The sequence below is a fragment of the Nicotiana tomentosiformis genome, chromosome 8, assembly GCF_000390325.3.
Source record: "Nicotiana tomentosiformis chromosome 8, ASM39032v3, whole genome shotgun sequence".
Lineage (NCBI taxonomy): Eukaryota > Viridiplantae > Streptophyta > Magnoliopsida > Solanales > Solanaceae > Nicotiana > Nicotiana tomentosiformis.
In genome coordinates, this window is record NC_090819.1 from 7,551,556 (window position 1) to 7,564,019 (window position 12,464).

General features: G+C 36.9%; 1 protein-coding gene and 1 long non-coding RNA gene across 2 annotated transcripts; both read right to left on the reverse strand.

The window, feature by feature from the left end:
* Positions 1-4,961: 4,961 nt before the first annotated feature.
* LOC138896616 (uncharacterized) lies at positions 4,962-6,230 on the reverse strand. Its single transcript, XR_011409982.1, has 2 exons — positions 5,975-6,230; positions 4,962-5,228 (listed from the first exon to the last, which is right to left on the reverse strand). It is a non-coding gene; the product is annotated as an uncharacterized lncRNA (long non-coding RNA).
* A 1,002-nt stretch (positions 6,231-7,232) lies between these two features.
* On the reverse strand, positions 7,233-12,170 carry LOC104098471 (protein HOMOLOG OF MAMMALIAN LYST-INTERACTING PROTEIN 5-like). Its single transcript, XM_009605211.3, has 6 exons — positions 11,950-12,170; positions 10,533-10,633; positions 9,738-9,847; positions 9,206-9,281; positions 8,899-9,039; positions 7,233-8,163 (listed from the first exon to the last, which is right to left on the reverse strand). Exons 1-6 carry the CDS (start codon positions 12,041-12,043, stop codon positions 7,450-7,452), a joined length of 1,236 nt encoding a protein of 411 aa, XP_009603506.1. The 5' UTR covers positions 12,044-12,170; the 3' UTR covers positions 7,233-7,449.
* Positions 12,171-12,464: the final 294 nt, after the last annotated feature.

Below are 12,464 nucleotides of genomic sequence, written 5' to 3' on the forward strand. Positions count from 1 at the left end.
TTTATCCAACTTATTAGTTAATTAGGTAATGTCCGGTTACCCGATAATTAATTAATTACCCGCATAATTAAGAATTATCTCAAATTACTTTAAAATACTACTCACTTTTTAACATACTTTATACACCTTACTATCGTGGCCATGTGGTACCTTGTATGGTACTAGCCCGTAAATATCGGGTATTTTAGCTCGGGCCATATTTTATCCCAAAATGTCAAACTTTGACGAAATTTATTTTCTTCGGTTTGCTCACCCTCTCACCTTCACCAATTTACTCATCACTTGTTTAAAATAGCATAATGCTTATAATCACGAAAAAATTTTATTCCCGAACTTGCGTCGATTATCTTACGAAGAAACTTTATCGTACGAAAATGCGGGATGTAACATCATTCCCCCCTTTGAAACATTCGTCCTCGAATGTTGACTGATATACTTATCATTTTCATAACTTATGTCCTCTGAATACTTTAGTACTTTCCTTGCCATCTAAGAAACTGTTCTGTGAATAATTTTAAGGGCCAGGGCATTCCCCCTTTAAGCTTCTTTCTCACACCACGACTTGTAGTCGAAATCCTTCTAATCTCGTAACTGTTGCTACCTTCTATCATGCAACCATTACGATTCTAACTTTGTATGTGCGCCTATGCGACTCTTCTCTTCTCTTTCCTCCAGCTTTTAGCCAATCTCTAGGCTTCACTTTGTGAACATATACAAAATTATGTCAAGTTGTCCCTCTGGGCGTCATTAGCTTTAAGCCATACTATACCATAATTCTTACTTCGATTTATCGTTGCGGAGGTCTGCTACCAAATTCCAGCTTACTCTTATTGCTTATCCCATATTTATAAATCTAAGTCCTTTAATGCTTCCTCATTACTGTTCATCTTAAGAATGACGACCTAATCTCAGCCTATACTTTGTGACCTTTATCCATCCATTGTTGATTCATCTTAATACCGACAACTTGGCCTCTTATGTAACACTACCGCTAGGGCTCACGTCTCATTGGGGACATCTGGAGTAATTAGATTGATCCACCTAGGGGCGATACTATACTTCCATAACCGTATTTCATAGTATCCCAATGTGATTCACCTTACGTAGGTATTTTAATCCCGTACAATTCGTGAAGTCCTCTTCAAGTCATTACTCAATCGAAGGCCCAAACGTTATTCTTTATCCATCACAATTACATCCTCATTCTATTACCAGGGCAGCATTTCATTTCTTCTAAAAGTCATTAGTCTTAGACTCCTTTGAGTTCATTCAGGCTATACTGAGCTTTGTATAACTTAGAGAAATCATCAGCTCTTCTTGTTTTTATGGGCTTAATCGTGAGGACCTATCCATTCTCGTCACCTTCTCACTTATCCTTATTCCTGACTTCCTAAAACCTTGTCGCTTTACCATACTTTAGTTTGCCACTTACACATATCCATTTATACTACTCACAACCTCTTTTCAACTTGCTTGTACCATAGATTTCCTTACGTTATTTCTGGAATATCGAGCCAGACATAGCATTGTCTCATACTCTTCTTTACTCTCTTGACTAGATCTATCAGTACTTAGAAACCATAGGCTGGAAGGCACGCCACTAACGACGCTGCTATCATTCTTGGATATTGAATCCCAGAGCTTCTAGCCTTCTATCTGAAGCATGGACTATTCACGACCTTCTGCCTTTGAGTATCTTGTACGTTGTTTACCTTTACCTTATTTACCTTAAAATCTCGCATCGTATCTTCTATCTTTTTCATGACCTCCCTTCCACATAGGTATAATTCACGTCCATAACTTGAAGCTATATTATACTACTTGCACCTATGGTGCATACGAAATCCGGTGGGAGTTTTGTACTGACTTCTTATGAGGCTGGTACTTTTCTAACCGGCTTTATCGTAGGGTCTTTATAGAATATGGTCGTTGTACTATCCCTCCGGTACCTCTGATATTAAGAGTGATCCTGTAATGTTCTCAATCACGATTTCTATAATTTTTTGGGTCCAATAATCAAATTCTTGATTTACTTCGTTCATATAACTCTTTAGTTTCCTCCTTCTTCTGATCAGTCTTTATGAAGGCTTAAGATATCTCTTGATTTGTGGCTCATGGTATTAGTTATTACGTTTAGCCTTTCATGGGCGTTGAGGAATGTCCATGATACAATCCTTTAATAATACAATCCTTCATCTATGACCTGGGCTCAATTCTTTCTTTTAACTTATACCGGAATCTTCTACAGCTGTATATGATGCATGTATAAAACTTTCAAACTCTTAAGTGCGTTCATAACGTAACTAACTCTGGATCATGAATCTAATAATTCTTTTTGTTCCATCTCAGCTTTCTTCAAACGTAAGCAATTACTTTTCCTCGTCTTTCTGCACCCTTTTGCGTGCATACTTATCTTATCTTCGTGCCCATGCATATTGAAATTCTATACAACCCATATGATCTCGAATATCACCTTTTGATTTTGATATATATATATATATATATTCTTCTTCCCGTTCATTAGCCACGATAGGTGCCACCTGCTGATGGAGTGCATACAATGTTATTGTGAGACTGTTGTTACACGACCATTTCCTCTACTAGTCTTTTATTGTAGTACTTAGGGAGGACTCTCTGATTCTTGCAAGGCTGCGAGCTTATTACATCGTATACTCGACAGAATTTTTGATGTTCGTACTCACATATAAAATTCCTTAGTTACTTACCTCCATACTTATATGCTTGTACGGTTGCTCCCGAACTGAAGTTTTGACTGACTTCCCAGTGGCACTCTCTTTTATCTCCGTAACACTCATATGGTACCTTTAACTATCCCAACTCCTATCTGAATATTTCTCAAGGATCACAATGTCATATATGCGAGTTTGGATTCACCATATTGGGTTTTACTATGTTTATTTTGCACGATCTACTACCTCGTATGTAACCCCCTGTTTAGCCATAACTAGGCTCTTCCTGAATCAGTTACTAACTACTCGTTGGCCCCTTCTCATATCAATATTCCGCGTAATCTTTCTTGGGTCATTTCCTTTATCTTAACCCACGTCTCGCACGTGCTCCTTATTTATCAATAACATCTCATGCAGGAACCCTTACTTCCTCTCCTTGACATCGTGCTTGCATAATATTCTGGAATCGTATCACATCTGTAGGATTTGAATACGTGCAATATCATCCCCTTTTCATTTTTGTCGCACTCTTCCTTTACCATTCCATAGTTACTAGAATTACTTAATTCTGACTTAATGCCACGTAACTCCATATTCCCCCTTTTATGGGAATACTAAGAGTTGAAACCACGAGGATCTACCTATAGATGTTTTACCTCTTCATCTTTGGCGTCGTTTCACAACATCAATGACCCTTACTTGCCTTGCGGCAATCCTTTTGTACCCAGGATAACAAATTCCCTTACTGGCAATGGCGACACTTAGTGCAACTGACACATACAATCCCTTAACCTTAACTTTGCTCATATTGCTTGCTTTAGGGAAGCGTCTTCCTGAATGACCATTTTCTAAATTTCTCATGAATCGTCTTCTGTTGTCCATTCTATTATCGCCGGAACGCAAATCTGAAATTCTCATGATGCTGACTATTATCAAGTCACTCAGTCCCTAATTCATGTTTAATTTATCTTGTTCACCAGCCCATACTGGTTTCTATTATTCTGGGGTCTAACTTTTCCTTCCGGTAGTTATGTTGGAGTCACGAACTTATTTTTCGAAGTGAGGATATGACTTTATGGCCTATACTCTTTTGTTGCATCAAGGCCTGTCACCTCTTGTATTTTCCCTCCCCTTACTATTGACTCTATAATACTGCTATTTTTGTTTTGATCTACCGTTGTCATCCATGTTGACATCTTACTCATAATGCTTCATTAACTCTCTTCTTATTTCCTTGCTAACATCTCTATCTATCACCTTATTCTGAAAACTTCAACAAGACATTCTCTTGCTTTTAGAGACCCTTGCTCCATCTACTGGCTTTTCGGATTGCCTAACATTCTCTCTCTACTAAGGACGGGAGCCATACTAAGATAATATTTATCCCTTCTAGGCTTCCAGTGCTTATCTTCGTAGGACTCATATCTAGCTGTACTATTTTAGGGTGCACCATCGAGGTGTCTCACAAGGAGATCCATTACCACGTCTGCACCATCCTTCAGAAATTGTCAACTAACTCTACTAATCTATCCACTATTTTGGGTTACTCTATCCCCAACCGGATCCTGATAACCCATCCTTCTCTTAAACTATGTATGTTAGCTCCGATTAGTACATACATCTGTCACCGTTGAAGGTAACTCAAAATGCTTATATCTCCCTTCCTGAATAATGATAATCTTTATTAACTGGGTACCTCGTACCCTTCTTCATCTTGCTTCTTTTACTCCTTGAAACTTGTATTTATCTTCTGAATCTCTCATTGTCTTTCACCATAAAGGTGGATAAATATTCTTGCCTTAAGGCTCCTTATCAAGAGGCTTACACGTCTTAGTACAGACATGATCTGCTGAATACCTCATGTTTATCCATCATAAGCATGATGCAAAAATCGAGTCTCTCTGACTCAACTCTTCCACAGCTATATCTCTTACCAGCCGTCTTTCTGAATGTAGGCATCGTTGTATTATGACTAGGATAGAGTTTAGGAAATTGAGTTCTTACAACTGAGCTCTACCACACGATCTAGAGCAAGAAGAAAGTTTGACAGGCCTAAATGCCCTGTAGCCTCCTGCTTATAAGTGTGGTGCACGACACGCCCATAAACAAGACTCTACTAGACACGGCTTGTACACTCCCTAGGACAGAACTGCTCTGATACCACTTATGTCACGACCCAAACCGATGAGCCGCGACGGGCACCCGGTACCTTACTCAACCGAGTACCAACGTAACGTATCTTTCTTATTACTTCATTATATATACGAGACATACGGGCCTAATAGGCCAACATGATCATTTATAAACTCAAAACATAGGCTGACAAGGCCGTACAATCTTTCACGTACACGACATATGTCTACAAGCCTCTAAGAGTATATAATTGTCATAAAGGTCGGGACAGAGCCCCACCATACCAAACCCCACACATCTAAATCATACTGACCAAACAAGCAACTCCGGAGCAAATGGGGTGCACCAATATCTTCTGCTGAGCTGATCGCCTACTTGGAGGACTCTCGACCTGTCTATCGAGACCTGCGGGCATGAAACGCAGCGTCCCCAGGCAAAGGGACGTCAGTACAAATAATGTACCGAGTATGTAAGGAATGAAAATCAGTAAATAATAGACATAAGAAAAACATGGAGTAAAAGACTCGATATGTACGTGTGCATAGCTCTGTGAGTCATTTTATTTTTTTTATAATGTCATGCATATGCGTATAAATATCATACCATGCATAGGTATATGCGTTCATAGAATCATCAAGCCTCTAAGGGTATGCCATCATATCATTTCAGCCACTGTGGGCAAACCATCAACGTATACCAGCTGATCAGGTGGTGGTGCGTATATAACGCCGTAACCTTTTTCCATATCCCATATATATATATATATATATATATATATATATATATATATATATATATATATATATGCGCGTATATGACACCATCTGGTCATGGGTCAATGTATATATATAAATGCATGAAATGCATAAGAAATACGTTAAAATATTTTCTCGGAATATCATAAAAATAATATTAATATGATTTTCTCGGAATGTCATAAAAATAATATGCCCGTCGGATAAATTTTATCAAATACGTATTTTTCTGAGAACCATAACAGAAGATATAATAATAATTCACATGGGGAATCAAGAATATAGACACCCCTAATATTTCTATGAATAGAGTCATTTATGAAAATTGTGCATTTGCTCGTTTCGTTTGTATCGTATTGATCATGCCAAAAGAAAGAAGGGATAGCCTTAACATACCTGAAGTAGGAAAAAATTCGTATAATATTCTTGGAAAAGATTGCACCGCACTCCTTTAGAACCGCAAAATTTTATGTTGTTACGGTTCTAACAATTCTCGTTGGAATTGTTTGGTTTCAAAAATTTCGTTGAAAGCTTTGTTTTGGATGGAGTTTAGCGTCTGTTAGTGTCTTGAATCGTAACTGGAATTGTTTGGTTTCACGTAGGAACTTGAATTGTAGGAAGTGCTAACATTTTTGATTGTAAGAATATCTAATGTTTTGATTGTAGTGATTGTATACGAAGCATAAAAAAATGAGGTGTCTTGAAATTATTGTGGTACGTTGCCAGCTAACCACTAATGACCAAGAGTCATTTGTTTGTTTAGGTGCTTTGCTGCCACGTGGAGGTTTGGGGGAAATTTTTAATCTTTTTTCAACTTATTAGTTAATTAGGTAATGTCCCGTTACCCGATAATTAACCAATTATCCGTATAATTAAAAATTATCTCAAATTACTTTAAAATACTACTCACTTTATAACATTTTATATATCTTACTATTGTGGCCATGTGGTACCTTGTATGGTACTAACCCATAAATACCGGGTATTTTAGCTCGGTCCATATTTTCGTCCCACACCATCGCCTAGGGGCGTTTTTGGTGCGCCTCGCCACAGGGCTCGCCCCAAAAACGCCTTTTAAAATATTAGTCCATAGGAAATGGTCTAATGATCGGTATACGTTGCTTTGCCATGACTTTAGAGTTCATCTTATGACGTTTCATAGACTAATTTTCTGTTGAAATAAGCTTATGCTCTGAGTTGACATGTCTCCCTGCATTGGTAAACCAAGAAATCTATTTATATGCATGAAATGATTATAAAGATAGATATTTTTTATACTTATATCATTTCAATTTATGTGACAAAGTTTGATTAAACAAGTTTAAGAAAGACATGATGAAAAGTTTTGAAATTTATAGGTTTAAACATGCTATAATATTTGTGACTAAGACTTTTGAACAAGCAATGTACGAAAAGGGGAGGTGTAGAGGGAGATTTTAGGGTCATGTCATAGCATAAGTCAGAGGAAAACTATAGGCTTAAAGTTTGTTTCAGAAGTTAAGATCCATTTTCAACACTCTCAAATAGGAAAAGGGCTGCATCTTTACAATAGGTGAAGGGCCAACATCCTCAATTTCAAAGTTCCTTATGATTCAGGCTCCTGTATTAGCAACTAGATATAAAGGGGAAGAAAATTTTATCTCTGCACATAAACTAAAATAAAAACAGCTTCTGTACAATCTCCACCAAAAAGTTTGAGCACTTACAAGATGATAGACTCGGAGGACGCATCTATGAAGATCGTTGTAGTTCAGTATGAATAAGAATGGTACAACAGTCAATCAAATCATCTCCACAAACAAAATAATAAGAGCGAACAAACCCAAAAGAGAAGCACATAGCTCAACAATCCAGCTTTGACAGGATGCACTTCATTGACCAGCTGATGGGTTTGTCAACAATTCAAGTGATTTTTTGAGGTAGTCTACAGCAATAGAAACGTCATCAAATGCCAAAGCCCCGACAGCAAACCTTGCAGCCTTGTGTGCTTCAGCAATCTTATCTGGTGGAGGTTGGTAATTGCTGTCGTATTGATATGTTTTAGTAGGAATAGCTGAAGGCTCCACTGCACTCCCATTTCTATCACTTGAGTTGTATTGGCTGTTTGATGGATAATTAGCCACGCTAGATGGTGGCATAGTGGAATAGGAAGTATCAGACCCTTGATAGTAAGAAGGCTGATGTGATGGTGCAGCAGGTAGGCTGCTCTCTGTAAAGCTAGGATACGACTGGAAATTGGGATACGAAGATGGAATGTCTTGAGAAGGGTAGTGTTGTGGCAAGTGCGATTGGGGTTGTTGCAAGTAAGGTTGATGCTGATACAACTGAGAGTAAGAAGAATTTTCGTGTCTGCTAGCCGATGGAGGTTGCGGGAAATTATGAGAAGAAAGATCTTCATTAGAAGGATAATCACCACTAGAATATGAAGGATGAGACGGAGGAGCATGTGAAGGAGGTGGTGGTGGGATGGATGGCGGAGGTGACTGACTATTTGCAGTATACTGTACATTGTCATATAATCGAGGGGAAGAATCTGATTCTGGAGCAGGTTTGATGGCTGAATTAGCTCCACTAGGTTCAACATCCTGCATAAATGCTATAGTCAGATTTGTCCATGATACCCAGAACTATTAAATTCACTAATGCTGTAAAAGGAACTAATTGTTGGCATCTAGCCTGCATGTAAAAGTTCAGCTCCTAACCTACTGAAACACAGTCAAAGATCCTTTTATGCTCAATTATTTTACAAATAAGAACTCAAACTTCGATTCAACAGAGGGAACAAATACAAACAAAAACAATTCTTAACAGATACAAACTAAAGAGTAATCTTTTTTAAGATTTATCTAAAAGCATGGCCTTTTCCTCATACTTGATCCCAAATAAAAAAACATGGCCTTTCATAAATGGAAAAGTTACTCAAAGCCACTGGATCACCATGCTGATATACCTTTTTCTTATAAGGTACGCTGATTACCTCCCACAACTTTAAGTAATAGGACTATTCTTAATCAACAAATTATAAATTGTAGCACACTCGTTGGTCTACAAATTTAAATAGAAGTTTTCATTTTATTTTAAATACAAGTTGCCAAAAAACTGAAAGTGGAATCATACTTCTAAATATTTTTTTCAAAAATATAAACAATTAGATGAAAACGTGACAATTTACTAAAAAGTGGGGTAGTAGAGATACCACAGCAATTAACCAGAATTCTTTAAGTTAGTGGCATGAACACAAGAAATGTTGGGTTAAACTTATATGGAAATCCTTTTAGGGTTTCAGGCAATAGTGCAAATTTGTGGAGCATGAATCATACGTATTCGCCACTTGTTGCACTGGACAGCTCCGAAACATCACTTTCACCACCAGGAGGGCCTGGAACAGGCTTCCGTCCTTCTTTTATAGCTTTCCTTATATCTGCTGCCTTCCAAACTGCATACTTCTGTTTCTGCTCAAGCTGGTGACGAATGAACAAGTCAACAAACAGGGAAAACAGAGGCTATATGGACACAGGAAAACATGTTTTTTTCTCAAATTTACAAAATGGAAGAATGCTGGTAGAACGGTGATTGTAATGCAAAAGGATGAATACTCAATATTGCCATGGTATGATGGAAACTCACATCAGGCTGGAGTTCACCAAACTGATTAAGGATCTCGAAAAAGATACTTGCTGCATAAAACGTCTTTGCTGTATTCCTGTAAAACCCAGATAATTTATGTGAACAACTTCCTAATCATCAGATAACAATCAACATTCACAGCATGCAAGTGTTGAATAAATGTTTTTTCAATTAGTATGACATATTCAATATGTTACACAGAAAAATCTACAAAACATAACTAAAGTCGGAAGGTCGCCACAAATTATTTCAACAAATAAAGAGGGAGGGTGGAGAAGTCCCAAAATTCCAGCAAATAAATTTGAGGTTAATCTAAGAGTAAAAATGCTAACGTGTTAATATAGAGGCCAAAAAAGAGTTAGCACTAAGCATTTCATTATATATCTTATGCGGCATGAGGATAGCACACCTAAACCAGATACAATGGACGAAGTGCTACCGTTACAAAGGACAAACCTATGACCATCGATTTTGATTAAGAATGGTGCAATTATAAACAGAATTCACTTGGTGTAGCTCAAGTGACTCTTACAAGTCTGCTCGACCAGCTCGATCTTGTTTGTCTGCCTTTGCAAAAACATTCAAGGCAAATCCCTCCAAATGCAAATGATCATCAGGCCCCAATTTCAACGACATCTTATCCTGTAGAATACAGAAAAATGATTCACGAGAATAGAAAGAAGTATAACATTAACACTTGGGTAACTCCCTAGCTACGAGTTCGTAGAATGTTAACCATTACAAAAGATCTACTTTACTTTAGCCTGATCAATAGATTGGTCACTCTAAAAAACGGAAGATTTCGCCAACCTAAACCTTGAGTGAAAACATGTTAAAGTAAAACAATATCAGAATTACCTAAACGTTTTCTGGTGTCTACTCCCTGAGAAATAAATTGTTTATCATATAGCAATCAAGGATAATATCTCCATGTTCAAGTTAAAAGAAGAAATGCAAATGGCTGTCCATGTCAATATTCCTCAAATTTTATTCCTTGCCAATATGGCTAGATATTCTCCAAACTATGATAGTGTTCTTTCTTGATGATCCTTTTACAGCTCATGCGCCAAAAGTTTCTAACCATTTAATCTTACACCCAAGTGATTTCCCCCTCCCCACCCCCCTCCCACCCCCCCAGAAAAAAGAGAAACAATCAATCAATCAATCAACTACACCTCAATCCCAAACTAGTTGGGATCAGATACGTGAATTCTCTATGTCCGTCCTGCTTTATTTGAACCTATTTCATTCCAATATTGGTAAATAGTTTGTTCTATGGCCCAAAATAAAATGCAAAGAGAAAATTTAAATTTTAAAAAAAAGGAACCTTTTCAAGCTGTTTCATAAGGGACACAAGGAGGGCACCGGTGGTCTTAGTACGATCACTTTGAGGAATCTTCAATCCTCGTTCCATCGCGTACAATCGACCTGCATAATATTTGCATAGATAGTCCTTAGCATATAACTTTGAACCAACAAACACACTAATATATTCAATCAATCAACCAATCAACTACGTTTCGATCACGAACTAGTCGGCTCAGCTATATAAATTCTCTGTAATCATTTTCACATAACCATGTTATCACCTCAACTATTTCACCTAATACTTGCTATAGTTTTCTTCTTATTTTTAAATAGTACCTGCTATTTGAAAAAACTTTGCATTCTTAACATACAATTTCCAACCAATCAATCAATCACAAACTAGTTGGCTCAATTATATAAATTCTCTCTATAATCATTCTTTTTATAAGTTGTCCCTGCCCAGTTTGCCCGCCCCTCAACTATTACACCTATTACCTGCTTTAAATTCTCTATAATCATTCTACTTGATCTGGGCAATTTGAACCAATCAATCAATCAAATTGGGTCAACTATATAAAATTCTCTATTATTATTATTTATTATAATTGTGTTGTCTGGCACAATTTGTCCATACCTCAACTATTCCACCGAGTGTCTTCTTTAAATTCTCTATAACCATTCTGCCTGATCCTGGGCAATTTGAACTTTGAACCAATCAATCAATCACATATGGTTGGCTCAACTATATAAATTCTCTATAATCATTCTTTTGTATAATGAGTGCTATCTGAGCCAGTTTGCCCGCACCTCAATTATTCCACGTAGTACATGCTATAAATTCTCTATAATCATTCTGCTTGATGATGGACAATTTGAACCTATCAATCAATCATAAACTAGTAGGATCAACTATATAAATTCTCTATAATCCTTCTCTATTTGGGCCAGTTTGCTCGCACCTCAATTATTCCACGTAGTACATGCTATGGATTCTCTATAATCATTCTGCTTGATGATGGGCAATTTGAACCTATCAATCAATCATAAACTAGTTGGATCAACTATATAAATTCTCTATAATCATTCTCTATTTGGGCCAGTTTGCTCGCACCTCAATTATTCCACGTAGTACATGCTATGGATTCTCTATAACCAATTTTATTCTATAAACCAATCAATCAATCACAAAGTAGTCAGATCAACTATATAAATTTTCTTTAAAATCATTTTCTTTTATAATCATACTGTCTCGGCCAGCTTGCTCGCCCTTCAATTATTTCACCTTGTACCTGTTATAAATTATCTATAATCATTCTGCTCAACTCTAGGCGAGAACACTCAGATAACATACATATTAAATAAGAGAGAACGCATAAAATTCCAACTTTGATACGATTTTAACGAAATTAGGGTTTTAAAATGCCAAAAAGACGTACAGTAATAGGCAACAAGGGGTTCGTGCTTCTGCAACTCATCAGCACGTTGAAGGTAAGGCAATAAGAGCTTTGCTGGTTCGTTCTCCTTAGACATCGTCACAAATTCAATTCCAACACCAGAGAATTATCGATATTTGGTGAAGATCGGAGTTTTGCTGAAAAAAAGAAGCACCCAATTTGACTTCTCCGTCAAGTTAACGATGCTCTCTCATTAAACGGCGCCGGTTTGTGTTTTTGTGCTTTTTTATACCGGTCGTAGAATTTTCTGAATCAATTTTAAATTATCATGAAAGTATTCTCTTTGTCCCAATTTACAATTCTGTTTTTGAGAATTAATTTGACTAATTTTAAAGCTATTTTAAATTAGATAAACTTCAAATATTTAAAAACTATACTGATTACTAAGTTGTAAATCTTTTTACGTCAATACGATGACAAATTATATTTTAAAATATTGATTAAAGTTCACATAGTTTGAATCTCAAGAACCAAAAAATGTTATATTGTAATGACTC

What these genes read in the sequence shown, in the direction of transcription:
- LOC104098471 (XM_009605211.3), bottom strand. Translation starts at nt 12,043, where the DNA reads ATGTCTAAGGAGAACGAACCAGCAAAGCTCTTATTGCCTTACCTTCAA. An exon ending in TTATGAAACAGCTTGAAAAG is followed by an intron (nt 9,848 to 10,532) that starts GTTCCTTTTTTT and finishes TGTATTCTACAG; the next exon opens with GATAAGATGTCGTTGAAATT. An exon ending in GTGCAACAAGTGGCGAATAC is followed by an intron (nt 8,164 to 8,898) that starts GTATGATTCATG and finishes GCATTTATGCAG; the next exon opens with GATGTTGAACCTAGTGGAGC.